The sequence below is a fragment of the Sarcophilus harrisii genome, chromosome 1 (assembly GCF_902635505.1).
Source record: "Sarcophilus harrisii chromosome 1, mSarHar1.11, whole genome shotgun sequence".
Taxonomy (NCBI): domain Eukaryota; kingdom Metazoa; phylum Chordata; class Mammalia; order Dasyuromorphia; family Dasyuridae; genus Sarcophilus; species Sarcophilus harrisii.
This window is the reverse complement of record NC_045426.1, coordinates 252,160,710-252,175,138: the sequence shown is the minus strand read 5'-3', so window position 1 is coordinate 252,175,138 and position 14,429 is coordinate 252,160,710. Positions and strand designations below refer to the sequence as shown.

The window sequence follows — 14,429 nt, the reverse complement described above, 5'->3', positions numbered from 1 at the left end:
TTCCAAGCAGAGAAAAAACAAATGAATGGTTTGCCTAAGAACCTATCTAGCCTTGTCTGTTTAACAGAATACATTCTAGATTTATTGCAACAACTCTGTCTCCTTCCATTAACCAAGGTGGGAAAATGGAATTTTTCATTGTATCTCTATTGCTTAGCATAACGCCTTTACATAGCAGGTCTCATACTACCCACAACTTCCTATCCTCCCTTCTTGATGCTAAGGGAGAATAATTCCCTCTATCTAACATATAGATGGCTTCATAGTCTTGACTTAAAGCCAGAAGTCTTAGCTGACTCCACACTTATTAGATATCACCTTAGAAGAGTATTTCCTTTTTTAAAATCTTTATTAAAAAAAAAGTTTACAAAACCTTTTCTTCTGACAACAACCCTGTGGGAGTAGGTGCTACATGGAGAGCTATTTTCATTTTGCTTTGGAGTTTTATGAGGATCAGGAGAATTCTGTGACTTCAATAACTAAGAAATCAAACTACTAGGAGGCAGAATCTAGATTTAAGCTTTGGTTTTCACTCTTCAAATCTAATGCTTTCCTCCTCATATTATGACACTTAAAAGTGTAGGCAAAACTCTATGCCAATTAAGCTAACCTCATTGTTATACAAGGACTTACTGAGACCTGGTTGAAAAGGATCTCACATATCACCCAATTCAATAGTTCCTTTCCCTCTCATGTTTTTATCATAAAGGAATTGAGGCTCAGAGAGTGTGAGGATAGCTTAGGCACTGTGAGTGTCCTGGCAAACAACCTTATGAAGTAGGCAGTACAATATTATTTCCATTTTTCTGATGAGGGAAACTGAGATTCAGAGAGGCCTGGAATGCTTTTCTTCCCTTTTCTCCCTACAATGAAAAGGGATGTAGGCTTATTGGTGGTTGGCTCAAGATCTTCCTGGGGTTCTGTATAGCCAAGAGGACGGCAGGTCTTTAGTTCATTCACTTATTTATCAAATATTTATTGAATACCTCCCATGTGCAAGGAATTATATTAGCTGCTAGGGACTCAAAGACAAAATGTAAAAATAGTCCTTAAACGTTTAACTTCTACTGGGGTGGTACATGTAAACAGATAGAGAACACAATATCACTTGAAGGGGAGAGAATAATAAAGTAAAAGGAGGAAAAGCTGCCTTGAGGAAGCACTCGATTTGAACCTTGAAAGAAGTTAAGTATTCCAAGCCGTAGAAGTCAAGAGCATTCCAGGAATCAAAGACAGCTTGTGCAGAGAGTTGGGGGAAGGCGATTAAGGACCAAGTCTGTGAAAACCACAGTAGGCTTATTTGGATGGAACAAAGAGGAAAAAAAAAGATGTTTGGAAAGGTAAACTGTGAAGGGCTTCAAAAGCCAAAGGTTAAAAAGTACAGAAAACATAATCCATCTATTTCTACAATGTTTGTTTTTATTACATATTGTTTATATTTCCTAACAAAGACTTTGCCTTTTGGTCCTCTTGTATTGACCTATAGCACTCAGAATAAGCTCACATCATGTAGAGGGCTAATTCTTCTCCATTCTCTCTCTGTCTCTCTGTCTCTCTCTGTCTCTCTCTGTCTCTGTCTCTGTCTCTCTCTCTCTCTCTCTCTCTCTCTCTCTCTCTCTCTCTGTCTCTCTGTCTCTGTCTCTGTCTCTCTCTCTCTCTCTCTCTTCTTCTTCTTTCTCTCTCTCTCTCTCTCTCTCTCTCTCTCTCTCTCTCACACACACACACACACACACACACCCACCCCACCAGCAACCACTCATTTTCTGATTGACTAAAGACTTTCTTGAAAGATTTTTAAAATCAATTCAAGCAATTTGCTAAATACATAATGCTATTTTTGCATTTTCTATTTAGTTTGTCAATGGAAGCATTCATTTTCTTTTCTATTTAATATTATATAATTTCCTAATATACAGACTATCCCCAAAAGTCTTAACCAGTATTACTTTATATTAGTCAGTCTGATGGAACTGTCAGTTGTTACTGCTGAAGTTTTCAGTGCCATGGAAGATATTCTATATAGGCTTCAAATAAAAGAAGGAATCCGTATCTATGGTGATGTTCTCCAAATGCTTCTATTTGCAGTTGACATTACACTGATTGCATCAAATTGTGGAGGACTATATAGGCTCTCTCTTCAATGAAATCTGCTACAATGTGAAAAAGATTGTTCTAACCACTGATACTGTAAACACAAAGTGGATAAAACTGTTACCTTGCACAGGATGACATATATATATGTGTATTATAGATACATATAAATAACATTCTATTTCAACAATATGTTACATATGTAATATACATTTATGACATGTATATTATGCCTAGATAATCCAAATTTTACATATAAATAAAACATATTACTTCATTTTTTCACATGCATAAGACTAAGATGTAGTAGTCTACCTATGCTCAGGATGAATCTTTCTAAAATTTTGATTATTCTCAGATAATGATGTCCCATGACTTGGAGAAATGTAATAGTGGAAAAATTACAGCCAAGAGAATGGCAAGTCTTTAGTTTGTTAATTTATTTATCAAATATTTATTGAATACCTCCTGTAGGCAAGGAATTATGCTAGATGCTGGAGACTCAAAGACAAAATGTAAAAATAATCTCTAGGTTCTTAAGGGTCTTAAATTCTACTGATGCAGTACATGTAAACAGAGAATGCAATATCATTTGAGGAGGAGAGAATAATAAGGTGGACAGAAAGAGAAAAAGCTGCCTTGAGGAAGCACTTGATTTGAACCTTGAAAGAAGTTAAGTATTCTAAGAAGTGGATGTTAAGAGCATTTCAGGAATCCAAAACAGCTTATGCAGAGAGCTGGAATTAGAATATTGGCTTTAAAAACAAAAACAAAAACATGTTATATTGAATGGTTTGGGATCATTAAAAGGTCTGCATAATTTCCCAAAGTGATCTAGCCTGTTCTTTCCCTCCTATTCAGTTCTGGGACCATTTAATTGTCTACCTACACTGATCATTCAAATTATAAAAAATATATGTGTGTATATGTGTACATACATGTGTCTTCTTATACTTTCTTATTTTTATTTATTTATTTGGTGAGGCAATTGGGATTAAGTGACTTGATCAAAGTCACACATCTAATGTTTGAGGCCAAATTTGAACTCAGATCCTCCTGACTCCAGTGCTTGTGTTCTATTCACTATGAGATCTTTTTATTTTTAATATGCATATATCCTGAATATTTGAACAAAGATATAGAGTAATAGGCTTTGAGTCAGGAGACCTGGCTTTTAAACCCATTCTAGCCAAGTGACTATGGGTATGCCAATTAACCTTACAGAATCTTGGTTTCCTCATCTGTAAAATGTAGACATAATAACATGCCTCTATTGTCTATCCCACAGGCTATTGTGAAGTTTAAAGAGATAATTTATGAACCCATGTTTCAAAACTATAAGAGTGATATCATGTCAGTTATATCATGTGGGATCAAATTCTGGCTCAGACTTCTTATTACCTGGATGGCTTTGTGTCTCTTATCTCTCCATTTTTTTTTCCTTTGTCTATAAAATTATGGGCTTGAACTCATATTTGATTCTTGGTTGAACTATTTCTAAATTAATTTCATATTAGATCTAGGAGGAAAAAAGGAAATATTGGACTCCCTTACATTTGTTGTTGTTGAATTGTTTCAGTCTGAGTCTTCATAATCCTATTTAGGGTTTTCTCAGCAAAGATATGGAGTGGCTTGCCATTTCCTTCTCCAGCCCATTTTACAGATGAAGAAACAGAGGCAAAGAGGGTTAAGTAACTTGACCAGGATCACACGGCCAGTAAATGTCTAAGGCTGGATTTCCTGATTTCAAGCCCCATGCTCTATCCACTGTGCCTCTAGGTAGCTGCCTTTCACATTTACCAAATGTAAAAAATAGAAAAAGCCATCAGTAAAAAACCCACTTTAGAAACAACCATAATTTAATCACTCCCCTCCCCCTTTTCTTATCTACTTCCTGTCACCTAAGAACTAGATAGCTGGTCCTAGCACTGCTATCTTCAGCTTTAATTGGTCTTCTCAGTAAGCGTCTGTCAACTGTGCTCTCAGGCATATTTTGATGCGAGTCATGTGTGAAAATGTTGATTCACAACAGGAATCTTAGATTGCAGGAGACCCACTTTCAACAGTGGAGTTGTTTTGCCAGATTTTGTGTAACTGCATTACAGCCACTGCTGGGGGAATGAGGAAAAAACAAGTCATTACATAAAATCTTGGAAAAATCCAGGCCATTCTCTTCAACTGTAAGACTATATTCATTGTGTTTTCCTAGTTATTTGTTTAGACAAGTGAGTGTGAAGGCCCAGTTTCTCTAGGCAGAGCCAAACAATGCTGCAGGTAGACAGAGGCCAGTGAAATAAGGCTAAGAAGAAGGATGTGATACATGAAAGAGCCAAATAAGGAATAAGTGACTAAATGGGTTGTGGCCAAATGACCCAAGGAAGAAGACAGAATTTATTTGGATATCCAGGGATCAAGCTACAGGACTGACGTCAGTAGCTGAAGAAATAAGCATAAGGGTGGCACCTTGGGATGGCCTAGAAGATGGGTATTGGACCCATATAGTATTTTGCTTCCATCTCCTTTTCCCCCCCCCCCCCCGAGGAAATTGGGGTTAAGTGACTTGCCCAGGGTCACACAGCTAGGAAGTGTTAAGTGTCTGAGACCAGAATTTGAACTCAGGTCCTCCTGACTTCAGGGCTGGTGCTCTATCTACTGAACCACGTGGCTGCCCCTCCATCTCCTTTTAAGACCCCAGCCAAGAAGGGCCCTGATTCTGTAGAGAAGTAAAGAATTGAGCTTACTTTTATTTATTTATTTGGTGAGGCAATTGGAGTTAAGTGACTTGACCAGAGTCACACTTCTAGTGTTGGAGGTCAAATGTGAACTCAGGTCCTCCTGACTCCAGTGCTTGTGCTCTGTCCACTGTGCCACCTTTTTATTTCTAATATGCATGTATTCTCAATATTTGAACAAAGAAGTAGAGTAATGGGCACTGAGTCAGGAGTCCTGGCTTTTAAACCCATTTCTAGCCAAATGACCATGGGCAAGCCAATTAACCTTACTGAATCTTGGTTTATTCATCTGTGAAATGTAAACATAATATCCTACCTTTATTGCCTACATTAAGTCTGGAATCAGGAAGATTCATCTTCCCAAATTCAAATCTGACCTCCGACACTTATTAGCTATGTGACCCTGGGTAAGTCACTTAATCCTATTTGCCTCAGTTACCTCATCTGTAAAATGAACTGGAGAAGGAAATGGCAAACCACTTTAGGATCTCTGTGAAAAAACCTCAAATCTGCTCTAAAGCCTACCTTAAATGCTGGCTCTTTCATGAAGCTTCTTTTTCTGATCTTTCCTCCCAGATTTCACATGGTACTTGGGATGGAGGGGAGCTTCTCTAATAAGCTCATCATTTAATATTGTGTATTACAGTTGTTTCTGTTGGTGTCTTCTCATTAAGAAACTATAATCTTCCTAAAGACAGGAGCTATATCTTATTTAAACTTTGTATCTAGTGCAGAGCTTTGCATCCTTTGCATACAGTAAGGACTTAATAAATGTTTATTTAATTGAAAATTCCTAAGAAACTCAACAGGGAAATCTTTAAACAAAAGAAGATACTGATCTATAACCAGTAGGCAAAGAGGACAAAATTCCATATATAGAAGAAAATTGGTATTAGAAAGATGGTAAATTGGAAGAGGCAAAATGAGAATCAATTAGGATTTTTTTTTCAAGAGTGTATAAAAGATTATCTTAAAATAAGTGACGGATATGATTAGTTTAATGTGCTTAGATTAGTTTGTAAAATAAAAATATGTAGGCAGTTAGGTAGCTCAGTAGATAGAGCACTGGGCCTGATACCAGGAAAACTTAAGTTCAAATCTGGCTCAGATACTTACTAGTTGTGGGACCCTGATCAAGTCACTTAACCTTGTTTGTCTCAGTTTCCTCATCTGTAAAAGATCTGGAGAAAGCATTGGCAAACTAGTATCTTTGCCTGGAAAGCCCCAAACGGGGTCATGATGATTCAGATACAATTGCAAAACATCTGAACTGAAAATAATAAAATATGCTAAATGAGGTTAGTTTGTACTACCATTTCTGCTTTGGAGTGAAAAACACATTATGATTTAATTGTATAAGACACCACATTATGGTAGAGTAACATGGGACACAGTAACATCCAAGAAACTTAAATTATAATCCAAATTTTCCCATTATTAGTTTTGTGACAGTATGCAAGTCTTCACATTTCTTAGCCTCAATTTCCTTTTCTGTAAAATGAAAGGGTTAAGTTAGATGATTTCTAAAGTTCCTCCTAGCATTATTAACATTTTATTTTATAAGGTTTCTTCTAGCTCTAACATTCTATATTCTAGTGGTTTTTGCTAACTTTGAATTTTATGTTCTAAGATCTTTTCCAAATACTTCAGAATTTTTCTATGGTTCTCTAATTTGGCACCTTTATTGGACATGGAGTCTGCTGGGCAAAAAAAAAAAAATCTTTATTTAATTGAGAACTCTGGAGTAAAAAGGGATTGAGTTTTAAAGAACAATAATGGTTTTTATTTGCAGGATGTCAAGCAGGATGAGGTGGTATTAGGGAGGAACTGATGACATTTGAGGAGAAGGGGAGATCAGTGGTGTCCAACATATCTTTAATTATTGTTCCTCATTGATGCATTGTTGGTGGAGTTGTGAACGAATCCAACCATTTTGGAGAGAAGTTTGGAACTATGCTCAAAAAGTTATCAAACTGTGCATACCCTTTGATCCAGCAGTGTTACTACTGGGCTTATATCCCAAAGAGATCATAAAGAAGGGAAAGGGACCTGTATGTGCACGAATGTTTGTGGCAGCCCTCTTTGTAGTGGCTAGAAACTGGAAACTGAGTGGATGCCCATCAGTTGGAGAATGACTGAATAAATTGTGGTATATGAATATTATGGAATATTATTGTTCTGTAAGAAATGACCAACAGGATGATTTCAGAAAGGCCTGGAGAGACTTACACGAACTGATGCTGAGTGAAATGAGCAGGACCAGGAGATCATTATATACTTCAACAACAATACTATATGATGACCAGTTCTGATGGAGCTGGCCATCCTCAGCAAGGAGATCAACCAAATCATTTCCAATGGAGCAGTAATGAACTGAACCAGCTACGCCCAGAGAAAGAACTCTGGGTATGACTAAAAACTATTACGTTGAATTCCCAATCCCTATATTTATGCACACCTGCATTTTTGATTTCCTTCACAAGCTAATTGTACAATATTTCGGAGTCTGATTCTTTTTGTACAGCAAAATAACGGTTTGGTCATGTATACTTATTGTGTATCTAATTTATATTTTAATATATTTAACATCTACTGGTCATCCTGCCATCTGGGGGAGGGGGTGGGGGGTAAGAGGTGAAAAATTGGAACAAGAGGTTTGGCAATTGTTAATGTTGTAAAGTTACCCATACATATAACCTGTAAATAAAAGGCTATTAAATAAAAAAAAAAAGAAAAAAATTATTGTTCCTGCTTCATTTTTGAAGAGGATTAATGACATCATGCAATGAGTGGTCTTTTTTTTGCCAAAGAGGAGGCTTCACTGGGGCAGTCATTGTTTCCCTACCTATGGAATGGCCTGAGGCCATATCAGGAGTAGGACTGTTGTTGAAGACTTTTCCTTCTGAGAGATATGGTAGAAGACAGTGATGGAGTGCCTGCCATTTTGGATGAGCCTCCACATGTAGCAATTTGTGAAAGTGGAGAGATTTAGATTAGCAGGAAAGTTAGACACTCTCTCTTAACTGACCTATTTTGTGGGTGAATAACTCCTTCCCATCTCCTCCCTGTGGTTATCTCTGTAGGGATGACTTTCTCTTTCTTAGTCAACACCTCAATTCTATTCCATACTTAGGGTCATGGGAGTAAAATTTTTTGAAGTAGCAGCATCTGAAGAAAGCAGCCTTCTTTTCCCAAGGTCTGGATTCATGGGAAATTTATGAAATTCAACAATCAAGAAGACATACATTCACGCACACACATATTTTTCTGGTGCTGCAAGTTGGGGACAACTCCTCCCTTGAAGAGCATCTGTTCATTGCCTCCATCTCTTATCTCTGTTCATTAGATGCTTCGGTGTCTCCATTTAGTTTTGGAACTCTATTCACAAGTAGTGAAGCATGAAAACTAGAGGCAATTATGATAGATCAAAACTTTAAGGCGATGATCAAATTTCTAATTTTATCATTGGTTAATGGTCAAAATAGTCAATTTTATAATTAAGCAGGAAATATAAACATCTTTGAAGACAGAACATTGCAACTTTGGATTAAATATCTGTTCTCCCACCATATCTCTATTTCTCAGTGGAAAGACAGGGGAATGAAAAAGGAGCAGGAAGACCAGGCTTTGCTTTTTCCTTCACAGAGGGAACCCTGACCACCATTCTGCTCTCCACATGGCCTTAGGATGTTCCAGGGGAAGACGCATGGACTGTTACAGAGGAGCCCCATATGTGATTCAAGGGCTGATTGTACAGATACTACTTGTATCCCCTTTACCTCAAATTACCTCTCAATAACAAATGCAAATTGTGTCTTTGAGTCAGATTTAATGGTACTTCTTTAGAATAAAGGGAAAGAAAAAAAGAGCATTATCTCTTTAAAACTCTCCCATTCTCTTGTAAGTATGTAGGTCCTGACAAACCCGATAATATCATACTGACCAGCAGAACTTTATTTCTTGATGTATATTATTCCATGTCAGAGAGAGGTAGTGGCTTATAGCCCTCCAATCTAAAAATCACTTACAAAATGAAAAATGCCCATTCTTTTTCTTTATTTCTCTTTTATTTCTATCCTGTCCTTATTCCCGCCCTTCATACTATTAGTTTGTTGTTGATATTGACCTACTGAAGTCTCCTTGAGCTTGAAAAATATGCTTTTTATTTTATCACATGAATCTTTTTGTGAACAGAGGACAAGTTTAATTTGAATCAGTTCACTTTCTCATGCCATGCCATGCACACATTTATTTGAAGGTGGTGAAGCAGCTTGGGAAAAAAGAAAATACCAAATCATCACAAAAATGTCTAATTATGGAGTTTTGTATCTTTTTTTTTTTTTTAAACTTTTCAACTAAAGAAAAAAAAAAGAAAAAACAGGAGGTAAAATAGATTTCAGACAATAAGCTCCTTAAGTATGTTGTGTACTTCATCAAGAGCAAAGCTATTTAACTGTTTAGGGCATATTCTGGAAAAATGATATTAGCAAAAATGAATCAGTTAAACAAAAGCAAACAAATTTTCTAAATCTTTTAAATAACTGCTAGGAGACGTGAGTTTTTAACCTACTTTACTACTAATTATCAATGTGACATTAGTGTTTAACACAGTGCCTGACACATAGTAGGTGCTTAATATAGGTTTATTGATTGATTGATCTAGGCAAGTCAGTTGTACTCTCTGGGCCTCAGTTTCCTCATTTATAAAATGCAAATACCACTAATCAGAATCCCTACTTTATAAAGCTGATTTCAATTTTAAATGAGATAATGTGCATAAAGCATTTGGTAAGCTTTTAAAGTTCTATGTAAATGGCAGCTATCATTATTAATTTTCTGTTCCTTTTGAGCTCTATGGCTCTCATATTCTGCATAACTCTGTGAATGCTAATTTTGCACGTAACTATAGTCTTTGCCAATGGAGCATGAAAGTAACTGTTAAAGGCTTTTGGAGATAGAACTACTCTAATCATATGTTCTATATTGGCTACAAATAGTGCTTAACAGTCCTCTGAGGCCAGAGTCCATGCAAGGTAGGCAAGGAAGGCTCTGGGGGTACAATGCACACATGAGGAAGAGGAATGCCACAAAGCACATTTTGTTTAATATGCCTCTTGATAAAGGGATGTATTTTTTAACTATAGAAAATTTTGCTCTCCCTGACACTTGCGTGTCTATTTATCTTGGGATGAAGTCATTCATCTAATTTAGAGGAAAGGTTAAAGGTGGCATAAATTCAGGGGTGTTCAGGAGCCAGCTCATACTGGTTAGAACTGACTTAAATTTTCACTGTGAACACTTACACCTTGGTCATTAGCAAACATTGTGAATTACAGCTTGATTTATTATTTTGTTGATTGTTTAAACTTAAGAAAGTATTGGAAATAATATAAATGATATAGATTAAACTTAAAAGTCTGTCATGCATACATTTAAAAAAAATCAAAAGTTGGTTTTTAAACATTTCCCAGCACACCTTTGTGTGCATATAAATGCCTCTCTGCCCTCTATTGCTAGCCTTCTTAGAGAAGTATGCCTCCTGAATATGCATTAAGCACATAAATCATTAAATAAGTGGTATCCAGTTCAAACGGGAACAGTCAAATGTTGACTTAGAAAATCTCAGGTTAACATTATCCATGTTGCACTGTATTTTTATCTTCTTAAACATTTGCCAATTACATTTTAATCTGATTCTTTTTACTCTGGAGTTTTTCAGGGCTGCATGCTGCCTAGGGAGTTCTGATATTTTTGTCTTAAATGTAGAAGGAGCTCAATAAATATTTGTTGAATGAACAAAGAAAAGATATTGAAAATAACAAAAGTTCTACCTGATATTCCTAAAACAACAGTCTGACCATGTTACTTCCTTACTCAAGAAGTTTTAGTGGCTCCCTATGGCCCCTAGGAAAAAAATAAAAGTATTTTCTTTGGTGTTAAAACCCTTTACAATTGTAAAAAAAAAATCAGCTTCAATCTATCTTTCAGGTTGATTCCTTATTATTTTTCCTTGTGCATGCTTCACAGTGTCCCACAGTATTTCCAACAGATGTGACTGTACTAAAACTTTTGGAACATTGTATGCTCCCAGACAAATTGGCCTATGTGTTGGTTCCTGGATATGACTGACATATGTCATCAGCTTTGCACAGTTGTCATCTCCATATCTTGGAAGCTTAGTTCCCTTCAAAGCTCAGTCAGATGTTACCTTCAATTGGCCTTTTCCTTGATTCTCTCAGTTGTGATTTTTTTCTATTACTTTGTTTTGTATATATTTACTTATTGTATTGTGTATATTTACTTATTTGCAAATATAAAAATTGTCTCTATAGAATGTAAGCTCCTTGAAGGAAAAGATCATCCTGAATTTTTTTTTTGTATTACCAAGTCTTACCACAGAATTTGGCACATGGTAACTGTTTAATAAATGCCTTTTGACTAATTGTAGTGTTTTGAGATTTACAAAATATTTTTCTCATACTCCCATAAAATAGGACAAATATTATCCAGATTTTAAAAATGATGAAAGTAGCCAAGTCTCAGAAATGATAAGAGACTTGCTTGTGATCACTTATCAGAATGGGAATGGAACCTGATTTTTTTGAGAATTTCAATCAATCAATTACTTGATTTTCTTTATTTTTTTGTGAGGAGATTGGGATTAAATGACTTGCTCAGGGTCACACAGCTAGGAAGTATTAAGTGTCTGAGGCCACATTTGAACTTGACTCCAGGGTTGCTTCTGTATCTACTGCCCCAGCAATAAGTATTTATCAAGTCCCTTCTGTGTTTAGAGGGTTGGCAGGTGAAAAGTTATCTGGGTCTCCTCACAAGTCTGGTGAAAAAAGGGTTAGAAGGAGGAGCACGAGAAGAAGGAGTATAAGGCCTAGGGCGTCTTTAATAGTATAGTAGGGGTGAAATGGAATTTTGTCCTATATGACGGATACAAAGAATGAAAATAATTCTTACCTGCAAGAGGTCTATATTTTCATAGAGAAGATAACAAATATGTCCAAAATATATACAATATAAAGTTAAAAAATACAAATACATGCTAAGTAGTTATAAGTAAGGTATTTTGGAAAAGAGAATACTACATTTGGGAGTAGGAAATACTATGCAGAAGATGATGTTTAGGCTTTATCTTAAAGGCAAGAAGGGGACTATATAAGGTAGATGTAATGAGGGAGTAAATTCAAGATATGTGGGCTAGTGGAGGTAGGAAATAGAGTGTTAAGTCCATGGAATAGAAGAAGAGCTAGTTTGGCTAAATCACACAGTGTGGGAGGGGGACAATGTCCACTGAAGCTGGAAAGATAAACTGGAGTCAGGTTGTATAGATTAATTAATTAACACCTTTTCATTCATTCACATTTTTAAGGCAAGCATTAAATATTTTATGTTCATTAGTCCTACAAACGAGAAGTGCTTTCTCAAAGATAATGATTCACATATTCCAGTGGCAGTAGATGTTATGATTTCAGCAATTCATCTGTTACGTGGCTATGATTTAGACTATGGCCAAGAAGAGAATAGTTAGGAAAGTCAAATAAAGATTCAATTAAGAGAAAAATCTATATTATGTCAGCCATATTACTATTACTTTGGGTCTATGTCTACATATATGATTGTCCTTCATTCTAGAAGAGGACTGTGACATCAGGGAAATGATGACATCAAATGCAAGGGAATTAGATTTAAGTGAGGGAAGGCTGTGCAAAGTCACCTGCCTCCTTTCCCCCTCTAGAACCATCTGGGTCCAGTGGCCAGACATAGATTAGGATGATTGGAGATGGCCCTGGATGCAGCGGGAGAGCTGTATCTTTTTAAGCTAAGGTCTTCACCAGGTCTCAGTTTGACTTGAGGCTGCACCCATTCAGTGATTAAGGCTAGGGTAGTAATTGAAGCAATAATCTTCTCTTTCACCTATGTAGATATGTGTAGGTATGCACAGAAGTATATATATATATATATATATATATATATATATATGTATGTATGTATACATATAATATATACTATTTCATAAGTTGAAAAGCCTTTTCCAATTATGTTTTCTCAGAGATATCGGTATGTATGGATATACATACATATATATATATCTGTATATAAATATATCCATGCTGTATTTTGGGGGGAGGATGAAAGGGAAAAAATATAAAGTAAAAAGTGCACAGCAGAGAACAAAAGAATAACTTACAAGGCAGCAAAGAAAAGGTAGATCATCATGAATTTAGTATCTTCTATTATATATGCTTTCTTGAAATAGAAATTCATTGTTACATATTTTGAACACAGTACTTTCTGACTCTGAGTAGACCCATTTTTCTATCTTCTATACTACTTATTTAACCCAGATATGTTTTTTTCCAGCCTCAGTGGCCCAATATAATGCCAAGGTGAACATATTTTTGAAATATGTAATGCTATCCTCTTGTTTATAATATTTGCTAAAATGATTGAGGAAAGATGACCAGACTGGTTTCTTGTTTTTCATAAGTTAAAAAGCCTTTTCCAATTATAAGTTTTCTCAGAGATATCAGCAGATAAAAGACAATGGATTCAAAAAAGTTCAGAACTGACCGTTACACCAAAGAAGTTGGTTTCATTCATTGCATCCAGGAAAATTTTGCCAAGTTTATGGTCTGTATAGTTGAAATCTTGAATCCTTTGGTGCCTGTTGCTGGTGCGGAGATGTTCCATGGCCCTCTGCAGGGTTTTTGCAATCACCCATATTCCATCATAGGCATAGCCATGGAATTTACTGGGTCCCACGTCTGATCGTTTATCATTATATTCTTTTTCATATTGTTGGGGAGTCTGAAAAAAGAAGTAAGAAAGTATAGATAAGAAAAAAAAAGAAGTGAAAGAAACTTGATGACATTTAAGAAAGAAAGAACAAATGTGAATGAAAGAAAAATAAAATATTAAGTGATATGTTTCAGGTATTGTGATAGTGGGAGCAGTATTAGGTGAATGAGTGGGGGTAGGGTTGGGAGAAAGGGAAAATATAAATACATTTAAGCAAAATTGTCCCTGCCCTCAAGGGGATTACATTCTAATAACAAATGTTCATTTGGAAAAAATAGGTAAAGAAGGAATCCTGCCAAATTTCTTCTATAACACAAATATGATGTTGATACCTAAACCAGGGAGAGCCACAACAGAGAAAGAAAATTATAGACCAATCTCCCTAATGAATATTGATGCAAAAATTTTAAATAAAGTATTAGCAAAGAGATTCAACAACTTATCAGTAGGATAAATGACTCTGGGATTTACTAGGAATGTAGAGCTGGTTCAGAATAAGGAACTATTGACATAACTGACTATATCAGTAACTAATAATGAACATTCGGTGCTAATACCTCATATTCTCAAACCTTCTTTTTTAAAAATGAATACCTCTTCCTCTGAAATCTCATCCTGATGTAAAGCTAGACCCAGATCTTCAAAGATTTTACTGGAAGAGTGTAAGTATTAGCCCATTTTTATCAAGATAGAAAAACTTCCAGTATAGACTATATCTTTATCTTTTTTTTTTTTTAAAGGAATCACGAACTAATGAACTAATTTTTAAGTCAGGTGATAGACACGCTAGTTGGT

General features: G+C 35.8%; 1 protein-coding gene across 1 annotated transcript in view; it reads right to left on the bottom strand.

Annotated features, from left to right (window-relative positions):
• The window catches only part of GABBR2 (gamma-aminobutyric acid type B receptor subunit 2), a 780,512-nt gene that overhangs the window by 263,269 nt on the left and 502,814 nt on the right, over positions 1–14,429 (bottom strand). The window contains exon 7 of the mRNA XM_012542879.3: positions 13,407–13,643. Coding sequence (XP_012398333.2) covers positions 13,407–13,643 — 237 coding nt within the window. The remainder of the gene's footprint in view (positions 1–13,406; positions 13,644–14,429) is intronic.